This window comes from Vicia villosa, linkage group LG6 (assembly GCF_029867415.1).
Source record: "Vicia villosa cultivar HV-30 ecotype Madison, WI linkage group LG6, Vvil1.0, whole genome shotgun sequence".
Classification (NCBI taxonomy): Eukaryota; Viridiplantae; Streptophyta; class Magnoliopsida; order Fabales; family Fabaceae; genus Vicia; species Vicia villosa.
Genome location: NC_081185.1, coordinates 57,752,832 through 57,770,951, shown reverse-complemented (window position 1 = coordinate 57,770,951; position 18,120 = coordinate 57,752,832). Strand labels below are relative to the sequence as shown.

The 18,120-nt window shown below is 40.6% G+C and overlaps 9 protein-coding genes across 9 annotated transcripts; all 9 read right to left on the bottom strand.

The window, feature by feature from the left end:
- Positions 1-5: 5 nt before the first annotated feature.
- On the bottom strand, positions 6-1,446 carry LOC131613717 (cytochrome b-like). Its single transcript, XM_058885365.1, has one exon. It carries the CDS (start codon positions 813-815, stop codon positions 6-8), a length of 810 nt encoding a protein of 269 aa, XP_058741348.1. The 5' UTR covers positions 816-1,446.
- A 62-nt stretch (positions 1,447-1,508) lies between these two features.
- On the bottom strand, positions 1,509-3,004 carry LOC131613716 (cytochrome b-like). The gene has a single exon (XM_058885364.1). It carries the CDS (start codon positions 2,316-2,318, stop codon positions 1,509-1,511), a length of 810 nt encoding a protein of 269 aa, XP_058741347.1. The 5' UTR covers positions 2,319-3,004.
- A 6-nt stretch (positions 3,005-3,010) lies between these two features.
- Positions 3,011-4,506, bottom strand: LOC131613715 (cytochrome b-like). The gene has a single exon (XM_058885362.1). The coding sequence runs from the start codon at positions 3,818-3,820 to the stop codon at positions 3,011-3,013; it is 810 nt and encodes a 269-aa protein (XP_058741345.1). The 5' UTR covers positions 3,821-4,506.
- Positions 4,507-4,512: 6 nt separating this feature from the next.
- LOC131613714 (cytochrome b) lies at positions 4,513-5,803 on the bottom strand. The gene has a single exon (XM_058885361.1). It carries the CDS (start codon positions 5,320-5,322, stop codon positions 4,513-4,515), a length of 810 nt encoding a protein of 269 aa, XP_058741344.1. The 5' UTR covers positions 5,323-5,803.
- Positions 5,804-6,014: 211 nt separating this feature from the next.
- LOC131613713 (cytochrome b-like) lies at positions 6,015-7,308 on the bottom strand. The gene has a single exon (XM_058885360.1). The coding sequence runs from the start codon at positions 6,822-6,824 to the stop codon at positions 6,015-6,017; it is 810 nt and encodes a 269-aa protein (XP_058741343.1). The 5' UTR covers positions 6,825-7,308.
- A 208-nt stretch (positions 7,309-7,516) lies between these two features.
- On the bottom strand, positions 7,517-8,978 carry LOC131613711 (cytochrome b-like). The gene has a single exon (XM_058885359.1). The coding sequence runs from the start codon at positions 8,324-8,326 to the stop codon at positions 7,517-7,519; it is 810 nt and encodes a 269-aa protein (XP_058741342.1). The 5' UTR covers positions 8,327-8,978.
- A 40-nt stretch (positions 8,979-9,018) lies between these two features.
- LOC131613710 (cytochrome b-like) lies at positions 9,019-11,043 on the bottom strand. Its single transcript, XM_058885358.1, has one exon. It carries the CDS (start codon positions 9,826-9,828, stop codon positions 9,019-9,021), a length of 810 nt encoding a protein of 269 aa, XP_058741341.1. The 5' UTR covers positions 9,829-11,043.
- Positions 11,044-11,052: 9 nt separating this feature from the next.
- On the bottom strand, positions 11,053-11,355 carry LOC131613709 (small ribosomal subunit protein uS14m). The gene has a single exon (XM_058885357.1). It carries the CDS (start codon positions 11,353-11,355, stop codon positions 11,053-11,055), a length of 303 nt encoding a protein of 100 aa, XP_058741340.1.
- A 3-nt stretch (positions 11,356-11,358) lies between these two features.
- Positions 11,359-11,934, bottom strand: LOC131609178 (large ribosomal subunit protein uL5m). The gene is given in 1 exon segment (XM_058880833.1): positions 11,359-11,934. A coding segment is annotated over 1 exon segment (558 nt). The 5' UTR covers positions 11,917-11,934.
- Positions 11,935-18,120: the final 6,186 nt, after the last annotated feature.

The window sequence follows — 18,120 nt, the reverse complement described above, 5'->3', positions numbered from 1 at the left end:
CAGCTTTAGAAAGGAGACAATTTCATAAAATTGTCGGGATGCCCCAAAACATTAGGAGCATAAAAAATCCAAATGGAAAAAAAGATAGCAAAAGCTACCCAACCTACTAGACCCTTTACATAAAAATAAGGGTAAAAAGAAATTTGATCCATCTCTGAATGTACACCCAATGGATTATTTGATCCATATTGATGCAATGCGGCCAGATGAAGAAGACTGGCGCCTACTAAAATAAAGGGGAGTAAATGATGAAGACTAAAAAAACGATTTAAGGTGGCATTGTCCATGGAGAAACCACCCCAAAGCCAAGTAACTATGGTATCTCCTACTACAGGTATGGCGCTAGCTAAGCTTGTAATTACTGTAGCTCCCCAAAAGCTCATCTGACCCCAAGGTGGTACGTATCCTGTAAAAGATGTCACAATCATTAATAGGAAGATTACAACTCCGAGACACCGAACAAATTCCCTAGGACTGCTATAACTCGCATGATATAGACCACGAAAAATATGAAGGTGAACCACAATGAGAAACATACTTGCCCCATTAGCATGCATATAACGGAGCAACCAGCCCCCTTCAACATCTCTCATAACGTGTTCTACGCTGTTGAAAGCTAGATCCACATGAGGTGTGTAATGCATAGCTAAAAAAACGCCAGTCACTATCTGAATTACTAAACAAATACCAGCTAACGAACCGAAGCCCCACCAATAACTAAGATTGCTCGGGGTTGGATAATCTATCAAATGTTGATTAAGTGTGGAGGATATAGGTTGTTTTAGAAGAGATAATCGTTGGTTCCTTATAGTCATTTTTTTCTCTTTCCTATCGTGACAACTCAGGTTCCCCCACCTTTTTTTCGTTCTGGGGCCCTACTTAAAAAGAATAAATACAACATTTTTGATAGTACCTTTTATTTCTTCCACCTCCGAAGGATGGAGGGGGTATACAGCGAAAGAAGCGAGCGTCGAAGGGGTCATCCTGGGTTACTGAAGAGTCGGACGACTGCTCGGTGACCGAATCTGAGGGGTTTTGACCGCTTTATCTTCTCCCCAGCACTCTCGGACTGATCATCTTACTGCAACAAAGCAAGCTTAGGAATGAATCTAATGGAAATTTAGGTCTCTGTCCGCTTGGAAGATTTTTCTTTCCTCTTCGGTGAAAGAGGGCAAAGGTGTGTGGGAGAAATAATTATAAAAGGAGAGAAGATTTCGTCCACCAAGCGGGACAGAGTGCGACCCCTAAGCAATTGGAGGTTCTCGTCCAGGGTCCATATCATCTGAAAACTTTTCCTGTTCGATTAACATAGCTAAATTTGATTTGAATAGGATGACTCAGCGTCAGGAAAAGTCAAGTAAGTAAGTCCCCCTTTTGCCTTTCAATAAATTGGTTTCGCTGCGCCCTGAATCAATCAAAAAGCTTTTTTTTTTAATTAATCCAATTTTTTGGGGGCGAGGGTCTTTCATTAAAGGGGGAAAAGAGGGGTGGGGCCGCCTTGCGCAGCTTTAGAAAGGAGACAATTTCATAAAATTGTCGGGATGCCCCAAAACATTAGGAGCATAAAAAATCCAAATGGAAAAAAAGATAGCAAAAGCTACCCAACCTACTAGATCCTTTACATAAAAATAAGGGTAAAAAGAAATTTGATCCATCTCTGAATGTACACCCAATGGATTATTTGATCCATATTGATGCAATGCGGCCAGATGAAGAAGACTGGCGCCTACTAAAATAAAGGGGAGTAAATGATGAAGACTAAAAAAACGATTTAAGGTGGCATTGTCCATGGAGAAACCACCCCAAAGCCAAGTAACTATGGTATCTCCTACTACAGGTATGGCGCTAGCTAAGCTTGTAATTACTGTAGCTCCCCAAAAGCTCATCTGACCCCAAGGTGGTACGTATCCTGTAAAAGATGTCACAATCATTAATAGGAAGATTACAACTCCGAGACACCGAACAAATTCCCTAGGACTGCTATAACTCGCATGATATAGACCACGAAAAATATGAAGGTGAACCACAATGAGAAACATACTTGCCCCATTAGCATGCATATAACGGAGCAACCAGCCCCCTTCAACATCTCTCATAACGTGTTCTACGCTGTTGAAAGCTAGATCCACATGAGGTGTGTAATGCATAGCTAAAAAAACGCCAGTCACTATCTGAATTACTAAACAAATACCAGCTAACGAACCGAAGCCCCACCAATAACTAAGATTGCTCGGGGTTGGATAATCTATCAAATGTTGATTAAGTGTGGAGGATATAGGTTGTTTTAGAAGAGATAATCGTTGGTTCCTTATAGTCATTTTTTTCTCTTTCCTATCGTGACAACTCAGGTTCCCCCACCTTTTTTTCGTTCTGGGGCCCTACTTAAAAAGAATAAATACAACATTTTTGATAGTACCTTTTATTTCTTCCACCTCCGAAGGATGGAGGGGGTATACAGCGAAAGAAGCGAGCGTCGAAGGGGTCATCCTGGGTTACTGAAGAGTCGGACGACTGCTCGGTGACCGAATCTGAGGGGTTTTGACCGCTTTATCTTCTCCCCAGCACTCTCGGACTGATCATCTTACTGCAACAAAGCAAGCTTAGGAATGAATCTAATGGAAATTTAGGTCTCTGTCCGCTTGGAAGATTTTTCTTTCCTCTTCGGTGAAAGAGGGCAAAGGTGTGTGGGAGAAATAATTATAAAAGGAGAGAAGATTTCGTCCACCAAGCGGGACAGAGTGCGACCCCTAAGCAATTGGAGGTTCTCGTCCAGGGTCCATATCATCTGAAAACTTTTCCTGTTCGATTAACATAGCTAAATTTGATTTGAATAGGATGACTCAGCGTCAGGAAAAGTCAAGTAAGTAAGTCCCCCTTTTGCCTTTCAATAAATTGGTTTCGCTGCGCCCTGAATCAATCAAAAAGCTTTTTTTTTAATTAATCCAATTTTTTGGGGGCGAGGGTCTTTCATTAAAGGGGGAAAAGAGGGGTGGGGCCGCCTTGCGCAGCTTTAGAAAGGAGACAATTTCATAAAATTGTCGGGATGCCCCAAAACATTAGGAGCATAAAAAATCCAAATGGAAAAAAAGATAGCAAAAGCTACCCAACCTACTAGATCCTTTACATAAAAATAAGGGTAAAAAGAAATTTGATCCATCTCTGAATGTACACCCAATGGATTATTTGATCCATATTGATGCAATGCGGCCAGATGAAGAAGACTGGCGCCTACTAAAATAAAGGGGAGTAAATGATGAAGACTAAAAAAACGATTTAAGGTGGCATTGTCCATGGAGAAACCACCCCAAAGCCAAGTAACTATGGTATCTCCTACTACAGGTATGGCGCTAGCTAAGCTTGTAATTACTGTAGCTCCCCAAAAGCTCATCTGACCCCAAGGTGGTACGTATCCTGTAAAAGATGTCACAATCATTAATAGGAAGATTACAACTCCGAGACACCGAACAAATTCCCTAGGACTGCTATAACTCGCATGATATAGACCACGAAAAATATGAAGGTGAACCACAATGAGAAACATACTTGCCCCATTAGCATGCATATAACGGAGCAACCAGCCCCCTTCAACATCTCTCATAACGTGTTCTACGCTGTTGAAAGCTAGATCCACATGAGGTGTGTAATGCATAGCTAAAAAAACGCCAGTCACTATCTGAATTACTAAACAAATACCAGCTAACGAACCGAAGCCCCACCAATAACTAAGATTGCTCGGGGTTGGATAATCTATCAAATGTTGATTAAGTGTGGAGGATATAGGTTGTTTTAGAAGAGATAATCGTTGGTTCCTTATAGTCATTTTTTTCTCTTTCCTATCGTGACAACTCAGGTTCCCCCACCTTTTTTTCGTTCTGGGGCCCTACTTAAAAAGAATAAATACAACATTTTTGATAGTACCTTTTATTTCTTCCACCTCCGAAGGATGGAGGGGGTATACAGCGAAAGAAGCGAGCGTCGAAGGGGTCATCCTGGGTTACTGAAGAGTCGGACGACTGCTCGGTGACCGAATCTGAGGGGTTTTGACCGCTTTATCTTCTCCCCAGCACTCTCGGACTGATCATCTTACTGCAACAAAGCAAGCTTAGGAATGAATCTAATGGAAATTTAGGTCTCTGTCCGCTTGGAAGATTTTTCTTTCCTCTTCGGTGAAAGAGGGCAAAGGTGTGTGGGAGAAATAATTATAAAAGGAGAGAAGATTTCGTCCACCAAGCGGGACAGAGTGCGACCCCTAAGCAATTGGAGGTTCTCGTCCAGGGTCCATATCATCTGAAAACTTTTCCTGTTCGATTAACATAGCTAAATTTGATTTGAATAGGATGACTCAGCGTCAGGAAAAGTCAAGTAAGTAAGTCCCCCTTTTGCCTTTCAATAAATTGGTTTCGCTGCGCCCTGAATCAATCAAAAAGCTTTTTTTTTAATTAATCCAATTTTTTGGGGGCGAGGGTCTTTCATTAAAGGGGGAAAAGAGGGGTGGGGCCGCCTTGCGCAGCTTTAGAAAGGAGACAATTTCATAAAATTGTCGGGATGCCCCAAAACATTAGGAGCATAAAAAATCCAAATGGAAAAAAAGATAGCAAAAGCTACCCAACCTACTAGATCCTTTACATAAAAATAAGGGTAAAAAGAAATTTGATCCATCTCTGAATGTACACCCAATGGATTATTTGATCCATATTGATGCAATGCGGCCAGATGAAGAAGACTGGCGCCTACTAAAATAAAGGGGAGTAAATGATGAAGACTAAAAAAACGATTTAAGGTGGCATTGTCCATGGAGAAACCACCCCAAAGCCAAGTAACTATGGTATCTCCTACTACAGGTATGGCGCTAGCTAAGCTTGTAATTACTGTAGCTCCCCAAAAGCTCATCTGACCCCAAGGTGGTACGTATCCTGTAAAAGCTGTCACAATCATTAATAGGAAGATTACAACTCCGAGACACCGAACAAATTCCCTAGGACTGCTATAACTCGCATGATATAGACCACGAAAAATATGAAGGTGAACCACAATGAGAAACATACTTGCCCCATTAGCATGCATATAACGGAGCAACCAGCCCCCTTCAACATCTCTCATAACGTGTTCTACGCTGTTGAAAGCTAGATCCACATGAGGTGTGTAATGCATAGCTAAAAAAACGCCAGTCACTATCTGAATTACTAAACAAATACCAGCTAACGAACCGAAGCCCCACCAATAACTAAGATTGCTCGGGGTTGGATAATCTATCAAATGTTGATTAAGTGTGGAGGATATAGGTTGTTTTAGAAGAGATAATCGTTGGTTCCTTATAGTCATTTTTTTCTCTTTCCTATCGTGACAACTCAGGTTCCCCCACCTTTTTTTCGTTCTGGGGCCCTACTTAAAAAGAATAAATACAACATTTTTGATAGTACCTTTTATTTCTTCCACCTCCGAAGGATGGAGGGGGTATACAGCGAAAGAAGCGAGCGTCGAAGGGGTCATCCTGGGTTACTGAAGAGTCGGACGACTGCTCGGTGACCGAATCTGAGGGGTTTTGACCGCTTTATCTTCTCCCCAGCACTCTCGGACTGATCATCTTACTGCAACAAAGCAAGCTTAGGAATGAATCTAATGGAAATTTAGGTCTCTGTCCGCTTGGAAGATTTTTCTTTCCTCTTCGGTGAAAGAGGGCAAAGGTGTGTGGGAGAAATAATTATAAAAGGAGAGAAGATTTCGTCCACCAAGCGGGACAGAGTGCGACCCCTAAGCAATTGGAGGTTCTCGTCCAGGGTCCATATCATCTTAAAACTTTTCCTGTTCGATTAACATAGCTAAATTTGATTTGAATAGGATGACTCAGCGTCAGGAAAAGTCAAGTAAGTAAGTCCCCCTTTTGCCTTTCAATAAATTGGTTTCGCTGCGCCCTGAATCAATCAAAAAGCTTTTTTTTAATTAATCCCATTTTTTCGGGGCGAGGGTCTTTCATTAAAGGGGGGAAAAGAGGGGTGGGTCCGCCTTGCGCAGCTTTAGAAAGGAGACAATTTCATAAAATTGTCGGGATGCCCCAAAACATTAGAAGCATAAAAAATCCAAATGGAAAAAAAGATAGCAAAAGCTACCCAACCTACTAGATCCTTTACATAAAAATAAGGGTAAAAAGATATTTGATCCATCTCTGAATGTACACCCAATGGATTATTTGATCCATATTGATGCAATGCGGCCAGATGAAGAAGACTGGCGCCTACTAAAATAAAGCGGAGTAAATGATGAAGACTAAAAAAACGATTTAAGGTGGCATTGTCCATGGAGAAACCACCCCAAAGCCAAGTAACTATGGTATCTCCTACTACAGGTATGGCGCTAGCTAAGCTTGTAATTACTGTAGCTCCCCAAAAGCTCATCTGACCCCAAGGTGGTACGTATCCTGTAAAAGCTGTCACAATCATTAATAGGAAGATTACAACTCCGAGACACCGAACAAATTCCCTAGGACTGCTATAACTCGCATGATATAGACCACGAAAAATATGAAGGTGAACCACAATGAGAAACATACTTGCCCCATTAGCATGCATATAACGGAGCAACCAGCCCCCTTCAACATCTCTCATAACGTGTTCTACGCTGTTGAAAGCTAGATCCACATGAGGTGTGTAATGCATAGCTAAAAAAACGCCAGTCACTATCTGAATTACTAAACAAATACCAGCTAACGAACCGAAGCCCCACCAATAACTAAGATTGCTCGGGGTTGGATAATCTATCAAATGTTGATTAAGTGTGGAGGATATAGGTTGTTTTAGAAGAGATAATCGTTGGTTCCTTATAGTCATTTTTTTCTCTTTCCTATCGTGACAACTCAGGTTCCCCCACCTTTTTTTCGTTCTGGGGCCCTACTTAAAAAGAATAAATACAACATTTTTGATAGTACCTTTTATTTCTTCCACCTCCGAAGGATGGAGGGGGTATACAGCGAAAGAAGCGAGCGTCGAAGGGGTCATCCTGGGTTACTGAAGAGTCGGACGACTGCTCGGTGACCGAATCTGAGGGGTTTTGACCGCTTTATCTTCTCCCCAGCACTCTCAGACTGATCATCTTACTGCAACAAAGCAAGCTTAGGAATGAATCTAATGGAAATTTAGGTCTCTGTCCGCTTGGAAGATTTTTCTTTCCTCTTCGGTGAAAGAGGGCAAAGGTGTGTGGGAGAAATAATTATAAAAGGAGAGAAGATTTCGTCCACCAAGCGGGACAGAGTGCGACCCCTAAGCAATTGGAGGTTCTCGTCCAGGGTCCATATCATCTTAAAACTTTTCCTGTTCGATTAACATAGCTAAATTTGATTTGAATAGGATGACTCAGCGTCAGGAAAAGTCAAGTAAGTAAGTCCCCCTTTTGCCTTTCAATAAATTGGTTTCGCTGCGCCCTGAATCAATCAAAAAGCTTTTTTTTAATTAATCCCATTTTTTCGGGGCGAGGGTCTTTCATTAAAGGGGGGAAAAGAGGGGTGGGTCCGCCTTGCGCAGCTTTAGAAAGGAGACAATTTCATAAAATTGTCGGGATGCCCCAAAACATTAGAAGCATAAAAAATCCAAATGGAAAAAAAGATAGCAAAAGCTACCCAACCTACTAGATCCTTTACATAAAAATAAGGGTAAAAAGATATTTGATCCATCTCTGAATGTACACCCAATGGATTATTTGATCCATATTGATGCAATGCGGCCAGATGAAGAAGACTGGCGCCTACTAAAATAAAGCGGAGTAAATGATGAAGACTAAAAAAACGATTTAAGGTGGCATTGTCCATGGAGAAACCACCCCAAAGCCAAGTAACTATGGTATCTCCTACTACAGGTATGGCGCTAGCTAAGCTTGTAATTACTGTAGCTCCCCAAAAGCTCATCTGACCCCAAGGTGGTACGTATCCTGTAAAAGCTGTCACAATCATTAATAGGAAGATTACAACTCTGAGACACCGAACAAATTCCCTAGGACTGCTATAACTCGCATGATATAGACCACGAAAAATATGAAGGTGAACCACAATGAGAAACATACTTGCCCCATTAGCATGCATATAACGGAGCAACCAGCCCCCTTCAACATCTCTCATAACGTGTTCTACGCTGTTGAAAGCTAGATCCACATGAGGTGTGTAATGCATAGCTAAAAAAACGCCAGTCACTATCTGAATTACTAAACAAATACCAGCTAACGAACCGAAGCCCCACCAATAACTAAGATTGCTCGGGGTTGGATAATCTATCAAATGTTGATTAAGTGTGGAGGATATAGGTTGTTTTAGAAGAGATAATCGTTGGTTCCTTATAGTCATTTTTTTCTCTTTCCTATCGTGACAACTCAGGTTCCCCCACCTTTTTTTCGTTCTGGGGCCCTACTTAAAAAGAATAAATACAACATTTTTGATAGTACCTTTTATTTCTTCCACCTCCGAAGGATGGAGGGGGTATACAGCGAAAGAAGCGAGCGTCGAAGGGGTCATCCTGGGTTACTGAAGAGTCGGACGACTGCTCGGTGACCGAATCTGAGGGGTTTTGACCGCTTTATCTTCTCCCCAGCACTCTCGGACTGATCATCTTACTGCAACAAAGCAAGCTTAGGAATGAATCTAATGGAAATTTAGGTCTCTGTCCGCTTGGAAGATTTTTCTTTCCTCTTCGGTGAAAGAGGGCAAAGGTGTGTGGGAGAAATAATTATAAAAGGAGAGAAGATTTCGTCCACCAAGCGGGACAGAGTGCGACCCCTAAGCAATTGGAGGTTCTCGTCCAGGGTCCATATCATCTGAAAACTTTTCCTGTTCGATTAACATAGCTAAATTTGATTTGAATAGGATGACTCAGCGTCAGGAAAAGTCAAGTAAGTAAGTCCCCCTTTTGCCTTTCAATAAATTGGTTTCGCTGCGCCCTGAATCAATCAAAAAGCTTTTTTTTAATTAATCCCATTTTTTCGGGGCGAGGGTCTTTCATTAAAGGGGGGAAAAGAGGGGTGGGTCCGCCTTGCGCAGCTTTAGAAAGGAGACAATTTCATAAAATTGTCGGGATGCCCCAAAACATTAGAAGCATAAAAAATCCAAATGGAAAAAAAGATAGCAAAAGCTACCCAACCTACTAGATCCTTTACATAAAAATAAGGGTAAAAAGATATTTGATCCATCTCTGAATGTACACCCAATGGATTATTTGATCCATATTGATGCAATACGGCCAGATGAAGAAGACTGGCGCCTACTAAAATAAAGCGGAGTAAATGATGAAGACTAAAAAAACGATTTAAGGTGGCATTGTCCATGGAGAAACCACCCCAAAGCCAAGTAACTATGGTATCTCCTACTACAGGTATGGCGCTAGCTAAGCTTGTAATTACTGTAGCTCCCCAAAAGCTCATCTGACCCCAAGGTGGTACGTATCCTGTAAAAGCTGTCACAATCATTAATAGGAAGATTACAACTCTGAGACACCGAACAAATTCCCTAGGACTGCTATAACTCGCATGATATAGACCACGAAAAATATGAAGGTGAACCACAATGAGAAACATACTTGCCCCATTAGCATGCATATAACGGAGCAACCAGCCCCCTTCAACATCTCTCATAACGTGTTCTACGCTGTTGAAAGCTAGATCCACATGAGGTGTGTAATGCATAGCTAAAAAAACGCCAGTCACTATCTGAATTACTAAACAAATACCAGCTAACGAACCGAAGCCCCACCAATAACTAAGATTGCTCGGGGTTGGATAATCTATCAAATGTTGATTAAGTGTGGAGGATATAGGTTGTTTTAGAAGAGATAATCGTTGGTTCCTTATAGTCATTTTTTTCTCTTTCCTATCGTGACAACTCAGGTTCCCCCACCTTTTTTTCGTTCTGGGGCCCTACTTAAAAAGAATAAATACAACATTTTTTATAGTACCTTTTATTTCTTCCACCTCCGAAGGATGGAGGGGGTATACAGCGAAAGAAGCGAGCGTCGAAGGGGTCATCCTGGGTTACTGAAGAGTCGGACGACTGCTCGGTGACCGAATCTGAGGGGTTTTGACCGCTTTATCTTCTCCCCAGCACTCTCGGACTGATCATCTTACTGCAACAAAGCAAGCTTAGGAATGAATCTAATGGAAATTTAGGTCTCTGTCCACTTGGAAGATTTTTCTTTCCTCTTCGGTGAAAGAGGGCAAAGGTGTGCGGGAGAAATAATTATAAAAGGAGAGAAGATTTCGTCCACCAAGCGGGACAGAGTGCGACCCCTAAGCAATTGGAGGTTCTCGTCCAGGGTCCATATCATCTGAAAACTTTTCCTGTTCGATTAACATAGCTAAATTTGATTTGAATAGGATGACTCAGCGTCAGGAAAAGTCAAGTAAGTAAGTCCCCCTTTTGCCTTTCAATAAATTGGTTTCGCTGCGCCCTGAATCAATCAAAAAGCTTTTTTTTAATTAATCCCATTTTTTGGGGGCGAGGGTCTTTCATTAAAGGGGGGAAAAGAGGGGTGGGGCCGCCTTGCGCAGCTTTAGAAAGGAGACAATTTCATAAAGTAACTCTCTCTAACCTTTTCTATCTATCCGGGCGAGATAAAGTAAATATGATATTTGCGTTGGTTTTTCCAACGAAACTAAGCACTTTTTTTTCTTTATCATTCGGAAGGCTCAGTCCCACACTCCGACTTCTATGATGGGAACAACCCCCGCACTCCGGCGCTCCAATGAACAACAATTCTCCGCCTTACTTTATTTAGAATAGTGGTCGATCCCTCGGGAGTTACATTCGTAACTTAATGTTATGTTCACGTTCACGCGGTGATATTATATCCAAGAGTACTACCCTATACATAGTCTATGTCTGGGGAGCATACTTGACAGGAGATAGACACAGGCGGTAGATAGGTCCCCCACTTCGATTCCTGCCCCGTTAGCATCTCCGATCCGAGATAAGGGATTACTCCGTTAGGTCTTTTCGGTCCGGAGCCGGCCGGTAATGGACCTACTTACCTTGCTTTTGGACCAGCTGCGGAGCTAACCCTTGTTTTATGGGTTTGGCGGTTGCTACCAAGACGATTCCTTTATGCCCATCAAAGGACCTCGAGATGCTAATCCACGAAAAACGATACGAGAAATTCGAAATAACTCATATACGGAACGAGGGAGACCCATGGAAATACATCGGTTTCTTACTCGTGCAAAGGAACTATTTCTTGGCAACTTGGACAACTTATAACGAAGTTTGTCCCGCATATCACTAGGAAGATCGGAATCTTTACAAAAGGCTTTATAAAGCTTTCGTCTCAATTCATATTTAGCCGCGAGCAATCTGCATTTGTGATCTCGTATATTTCGCTTATCCGACATCTCTTACTGAGTTTCTCCCTCATCTTTTTGCAAAAAGCCGCTCCACGGTGGTAAAGTCTCATCTTGTGTGTTGGCGGAAGTTACAATAGTAACATTGAACCCTCGAATATGATCGAAGATCTCGAAATGATCTTCCAGTTCCGGGGAGAATTCGCAAAACTCCGTTTCCATCGAGAATTGAATGGAGTTTTCCCATATTTCGACCGGAGAATCTAACAGAGACATTACTGTCGATATTCTGACCGAAAAATTAGACATTCCATGCCCTCAGAGAGTGCTTTGTCGTGCTAGGTCACTGACATATCCTTTGTCTTTTTTTGACCCCAAGAATGGATTGGATAGAAACGACTTTCCTGTCGAACCCCTTTGTGTTTGTATGAATTTCTGACCGCGCAGAATCTCCATAGCCAATTTTCCATTTATTATTATTAAATCATAGGGTGCCTTAGGTACTAATCTTATTTCACACGATCCAGGAACTTCCATAACGTTGGCGTGATTCAGTTTGAGCAACGGATCCTGACGTGATACATCTTCGTAATGAAAATTGAGTGGAAACATAGTGATTGATTGAGACAAAAAAACCTTCAAAGTCGGAGAAGAGAAGATTGAATTCATTCTTTCTCAATTCCTGAAAGCACCTTCTATAGTCGACACATGCTGCTCTGCTGACATCATCGATGAGTGTGTGAATGAAATAAAATCCGAACCGCATAAGAAAACCGAGATCCTAAGAATTCATATACCGCCTATTTTTGAAGACGACAACTAACGTGGGGAATATCAAGATAACCACCTAAGTGAATGTCTAGCATTAACTCGTGATCCTATACCTGGACCTAAGAAACCTGCTATAGAACTTAAAACACTACCTACTGACCTAAGGTACGAATTCCTAGACGAAGGACTTAACCGACCTGTCATAGTTAATGCCGATTTAGGACAAACCAAAACCGAAAAAATACTCACTGTCCTAAGAAAATACCCAACCGCTCTAGGATATAACATATCAGATCTGAAAGGAATAAGTCCTTCCCTTTGTATGCATCACATTATGCTCGAAGAAGATTGCAAAACCTCTAGGGAACATCAAAGACGAATCAATCCCATCATGAGCGATGTCGTTAAAAAGGAAATTAAAAAACTATTAGAAGCCAAAATCATATATCCAATATCTGATAGTAAATGGGTTAGTCCTATGCATGTTGTACCTAAGAAAGGAGGGGTTACCGTAATCACTAACGCAAAAGGCGAATCTGTAGCACAACGTACCCAAACTAGATGGAGAATGTGCATTGACTATAGGAAGTTAAACAAAGCCACTCGCAAGGATCATTTCCCTTTACCATTCATAGATCAAATGCTCGAACGCTTGGCCAAACACTCACATTTCTGTTATCTAGATCGATACTCCGGATTTTTCCAAATTCCTATCCACCCTGACGACCGAAAAGACCATATTTACATGTCCTTATGGTACATTCGCTTATAGACGAATGCCTTTCGGACTTTGCAATGCACCCGCAACCTTCCAGAGAGGCATGATGGCAATATTTGCCGATTTCCTGGATGGGATAATGGAAGTCTTTATGGACGACTTCTCTGTCTGTGGAGGAAGTTTTGAAACATGCTTAGAAAACCTTGAATTAATGCTCAAACGATGTGTAAGCGTCAACCTAGTCCTCAATTGGGAAAAATGCCATTTCATGGTTTGACAAGGAATCGTACTTGGACACATCGTATCCGATAGAGGAATCGAAGTAGATAAAGCGAAAATTGAAATCATTGAAAACCTTCAACCTCCCAAAACAGTTAGAGAAATAAGAAGCTTTCTAGGACACGCCGGTTTTTACCGACGTTTTATTAAAGATTTCTCCAAAATAACCAAGCCCTTAACTGAATTACTGATGAAAGATGCCGAATTCATCTTTGACGACAAATGCGCTGAAGCATTTCGAACACTTAAACAAGCATTAATCTCTGCGCCGATTATGCAACCTCCCGACTGGAGTGAACCTTTCGAAATAATGTGCGACGCAAGCGATTATGCTATAGGAGCTGTTCTAGGCCAACGAAAAGATAAGGAACTCCATGTCATATACTATGCGAGTAGAACCCTAGACGAAGCTCAAATGAACTACGCCACGACAGAAAAGGAACTATTAGCTGTCGTATTCCGTTCCTACTTGGTAGGAGCCAAAATCATCATATACACTGACCATGCTGCTATTAGGTATCTTCTAACTAAGAAAGACGCCAAGCCTAGATTGTTAAGATGGATCCTTTTATTACAAGAATTCGACTTAGAAATTAAAGATAAAAAGGGAACCGAAAATGTAGTAGCAGATCATCTCTCTCGACTCGAAAATCTGAAACCCGAACAAGTACCAGTCGATGATGATTTCCCTTACGAAAGACTCATCGCTCAGTTGGAAGCTAACGAAATAGAACCATACCGTCCAACCATTGGATCCAACAACCTCGTAGAAGTAGCTTTAGCCCGCTCTACCACACCTTGGTATGCGGATTTCGTAAATTACTTAGCCGCTGGTGTACTTCTCCCTGATCTAAGCTACCAACAGAAGAAGAAATTCTTCCATGACCTCAAACACTACTATTGGGACGACCCCCTCCTTTTCAACAGAGGCCCCGATGGAATTTTTAGACGTTGTGTACCTGAAGAAGAAATAGGAAGTATAATAACACATTGCCATTCAGCCCCTTATGGAGGACACCATAGCACATCTAAAACCTGCGCCAAAATCCTCCAATCTGGACTCTATTGGCCCAACCTATGGAAAGACGTTTACTTTGCCGTTATAAATTGTGATAGATGCCAACGAACTGGAAATATCTCGAGACGTGACGAAATGCCTCAAAAGGGCATTCTAGAAGTAGAAATATTTGACGTCTGGGGGATAGACTTTATGGGTCCCTTTCCATCATCTTTCGGAAATAAATATATACTCGTAGCTGTCGATTATGTTTCAAAATGGATAGAAGCTGTCGCTTCTCCTACAAACGACACACAAGTAGTGATCAAACTCTTCAAAAACGTTATCTTTCCTAGGTTCGGTGTACCAAGACTGGTAATTAGCGATGGTGGATCCCATTTCATTTCGAGAATCCTTGAAAAACTCCTTCGAAAATATGGAGTAAATCATCGAATAGCTACACCATACCATCCACAAACAAGCGGACAAGTGGAAGTCTCTAACCGAGAAATAAAGCAAATATTGGAGAAAACTGTTGCTATATCTAGAAAGGATTGGTCATCCAAGTTAAATGAAGCTTTATGGGCTTATAGAACAGCTTTCAAAACTCCAATTGGAACCACCCCATTCAAACTCGTTTATGGAAAATCATGTCACCTTCCGGTAGAATTAGAACATAAATCCTATTGGGCCATTAAGAATTTAAATTTAAATTACACTACTGCTGGTGAAAAACGAATTCTAGACATAAACGAATTAGACGAACTTAGACAAGACGCTTACGAAAACGCTAAAGTCTATAAAGAAAGAACAAAAAAATGGCACGACAAGCGTATATCTAGGAAATTTTTTAGCATAGGCGATAGAGTCCTATTATTTAATTCTAGACTAAAATTGTTTCCTGGAAAATTACGATCTAGATGGTCTGGTCCATTCGAAATTACTAACATACTTCCGAGCGGAGCGATAGAAATTAAAGGAGAAACTGTCGAACCTTTTGTCGTAAATGGGCAATGTCTTAAGTATTACCATCATCTCGAACACGATGAAAACATTCATATTTTAAAACTTGACGAGCTGCCCGCTCATTCGGAAAAATGATTTTCACTTAAATCGTCGAGCTTACGACATAAAACAAAGCGCTTGGTGGGAGACAACCCGCATTTTTATTTTTCTTATTCTTATCTATTTATTTAAAATATTTTATTTTATTTTGAATTATTTTAATTTTCTATTTTTTAGTTTTTTTTATGCCTTTTCTACCTCTTATAATAATTATTATAATTATAACCGCTATTTTAAATAGTAATTATAAAAATCTCTCCTTTTTATAATTATAATTATTATTATTATAATTTGTTACATTTTTTAATTTTTAATTTTCTTTTTAATTTCCCTTTTTACCAACACTAGCCTATTTCTAACTTATCTTTCATACTTTTCGACTTATAGGCATATTTAGTTACTAACTCATCAAGATGCAAGAAGTCGACAATATGTAAGTTGTTTTCCGTGGTAGAGGACAGGAAGCGAGGTATGCTAAGCTAGCTGAGAGGTGTCGCACGCTCGCGAAAAATGAATAGAGTCGCCACTAATATATTTATCCCAAAAGGGAAAGGAATATCAGAAAACCTAGCAAAGGAAGGAACAGGGTCTTGTGACCAGAGAATCTAGGTACGGGAGTCGGTTACGCAAGGGGAAGGTGCTAGCACCCCTCGCGTCCATCGTACTCGATGGTATCCACCTATGTTTGTTTCTATCTAAAGGGTGTATACTATGTCTATGTCTACCTGCGAATGAATGCAAAATGTAGGGAAAAGAAAGAATTGTACTCGCACGGGCCCTACCCCGCTGCCTACGTATCCTTTTCAGGAATCAGAGTTACCGTAGCTCGGCTCATATGTTTTTGTTTGTTTTTGTGTTTTTTAGTTGGGCGGAGTTAATGTTTGCGCTCTTGCATAAGGGACGACCTACGATGTGTACGGGCGGAAATAACATTGCCCTTAAGAAAAGAGAGAAGAGAGTGAGTTTTTGAGTGTTTCGAGGAAATCCCTTAAGCAAGGGAAACTCGAGTTACTCTTTGGTTGGTGTTTTTTAGAAATTGGGAACTTATGCTCGAATGGTTCCCTTAAGCAAGGGAGATCCAAGCACTCGAATGATTCCCTTAAGCAAGGGAGATTCAAGCTTCCATTCCCTATTTAATGATTTTCACTTTTTTATTAATGTTTTTTTAAGTATTTTCTTTGTATTTTTTAGAGGGATTTTATTTTGAATATTTTTAGATGTTTTAGTGTTGTAAAAGAGAAAGAATGAAAAGAGGGGGACTAGCCTAATTTCTAAGCCTAGAGTTATTCTAATCTAAGTCTAAAGTTATGGTAACAATTCTAAAAGATACAAACGCAAGATCGATTAAAAGAAATTAAAGTCTAATTAAAAGCAAAAATTAAAATCTACAAAGAACAACAAGATCCAATTCTACACGTGCTAATTGAACTCACATACAAAAATCGAGATTAAATTCTAATCCTAAGTCAATTAACAATTTGTTTACAAATTAAAACCAAAAAACATTCATATACATGAACAAAATGATTTATTAAAGCTATTAAAACGATTAAAAGAGAATCACAAAATATTCACCAAAATCGAAAACACCCTAAAATATCTAGAAACATTTTTTTATATATTTTTTATTTGAAGAAAAGAGAATTATGAATTAAAAGTAAAAGGAAAACAAGATTAAAATAAAAACTATTTCTAACAGGCAGGGGGTGTAATCAGCAGTTTCTAAATGAACTGAAAGTAGTTATGAGCAAAAAATAGACTTAAACAGGGGTGTGGAAATAGCAAGGGCGCTAAGGCCCAGATTCACTAAGCGTGTGGTGTATTAGCAAATGGGGAGTATGGTTCCAAAACTTGATCCTTGGGCCCAAAACCGATTGGCCTCGGTCCATCACATTCAGTATCACAAATTGCTTCACCTTATTTCATTTTTTTTGTATTATTCAGTATGTGAGAAAAATATTGTAGCGTGACATTAAAGCATGTGAGAAAAATATCAATTGGGCATATTATCACTTAAGTCACATAAGACGAATGCATTTGAGGACCAATCACGTGCCAACACACCTGCACTTCAATCATTTGAGTAAAACAAAATTGCAAGATAATAGGAGTAAAGAGTAATAATCATGTGCCACGCGTACTAACTGAAGAAATATTTCAAGAAGAAACAGACGCCGGAGCACCGCTCCGGTCGTCTTCTCCGGCGAGGCTCGCGGCGGAGCTGCGTGCAAAATTTCCAGAAATTTATGAGACCGATGCCGTTCGACTCGTTTTTCTCTCCTGAGCACGGATCTAGCATTAGTTTTCCCTAACATTCACTCTAACATCCTAACTGAGACTAGATCTGAAACTCTAATTTCATCAAACATACGCTAATGGCGTCAAAGCAAATCTCATGCTCCATAGATTCTAATCATATAGTTTAAACCGGTAAACACGCACTGATATATCCAAACCGAGTCAAGCAATCAATCACATAATCACATAGTATTTTCACATGAATGCATATGATCTTAGCAAAACCTCTAAGCACGTTCATAAGGCTCTAGAGGCATACCTGAACGATTCTTGATTCAATAGAGCTGGAAGTTCACTGCGTATTCTCGAGCTCGTGAAGCTTGGTGGTGAGAGTCTTGCACCGGATCTTGAAGCAACTGCTTGAGAACCAAAACGATGGAGATTGTGACGGCTTTATATGAACGCCGAGGAAAACAGTATGGGAGCAGAAACCATGGTGATTCGGCAGTGAAGATGATGATTGGATGTGGAGAGAGTTCAGTGGTGGCCGGAGAAGTTTGTTGGAGTTTGTTAGGGTGGTGGTTAGAGAGGTGGAAGAGGAGAGAGAGAGGGCAATGAGAGAGTGAAGTGAAGAGGGAGTAGTGAAGAAACGGAAAGTGAGAGAGTAAAACGAGAGAGCCAAATGAGTGAGTGCTTGGTCCTTTATATAGAAAGAAGTTTAGGTAACTCATGGTGGTATCTTCGAGGT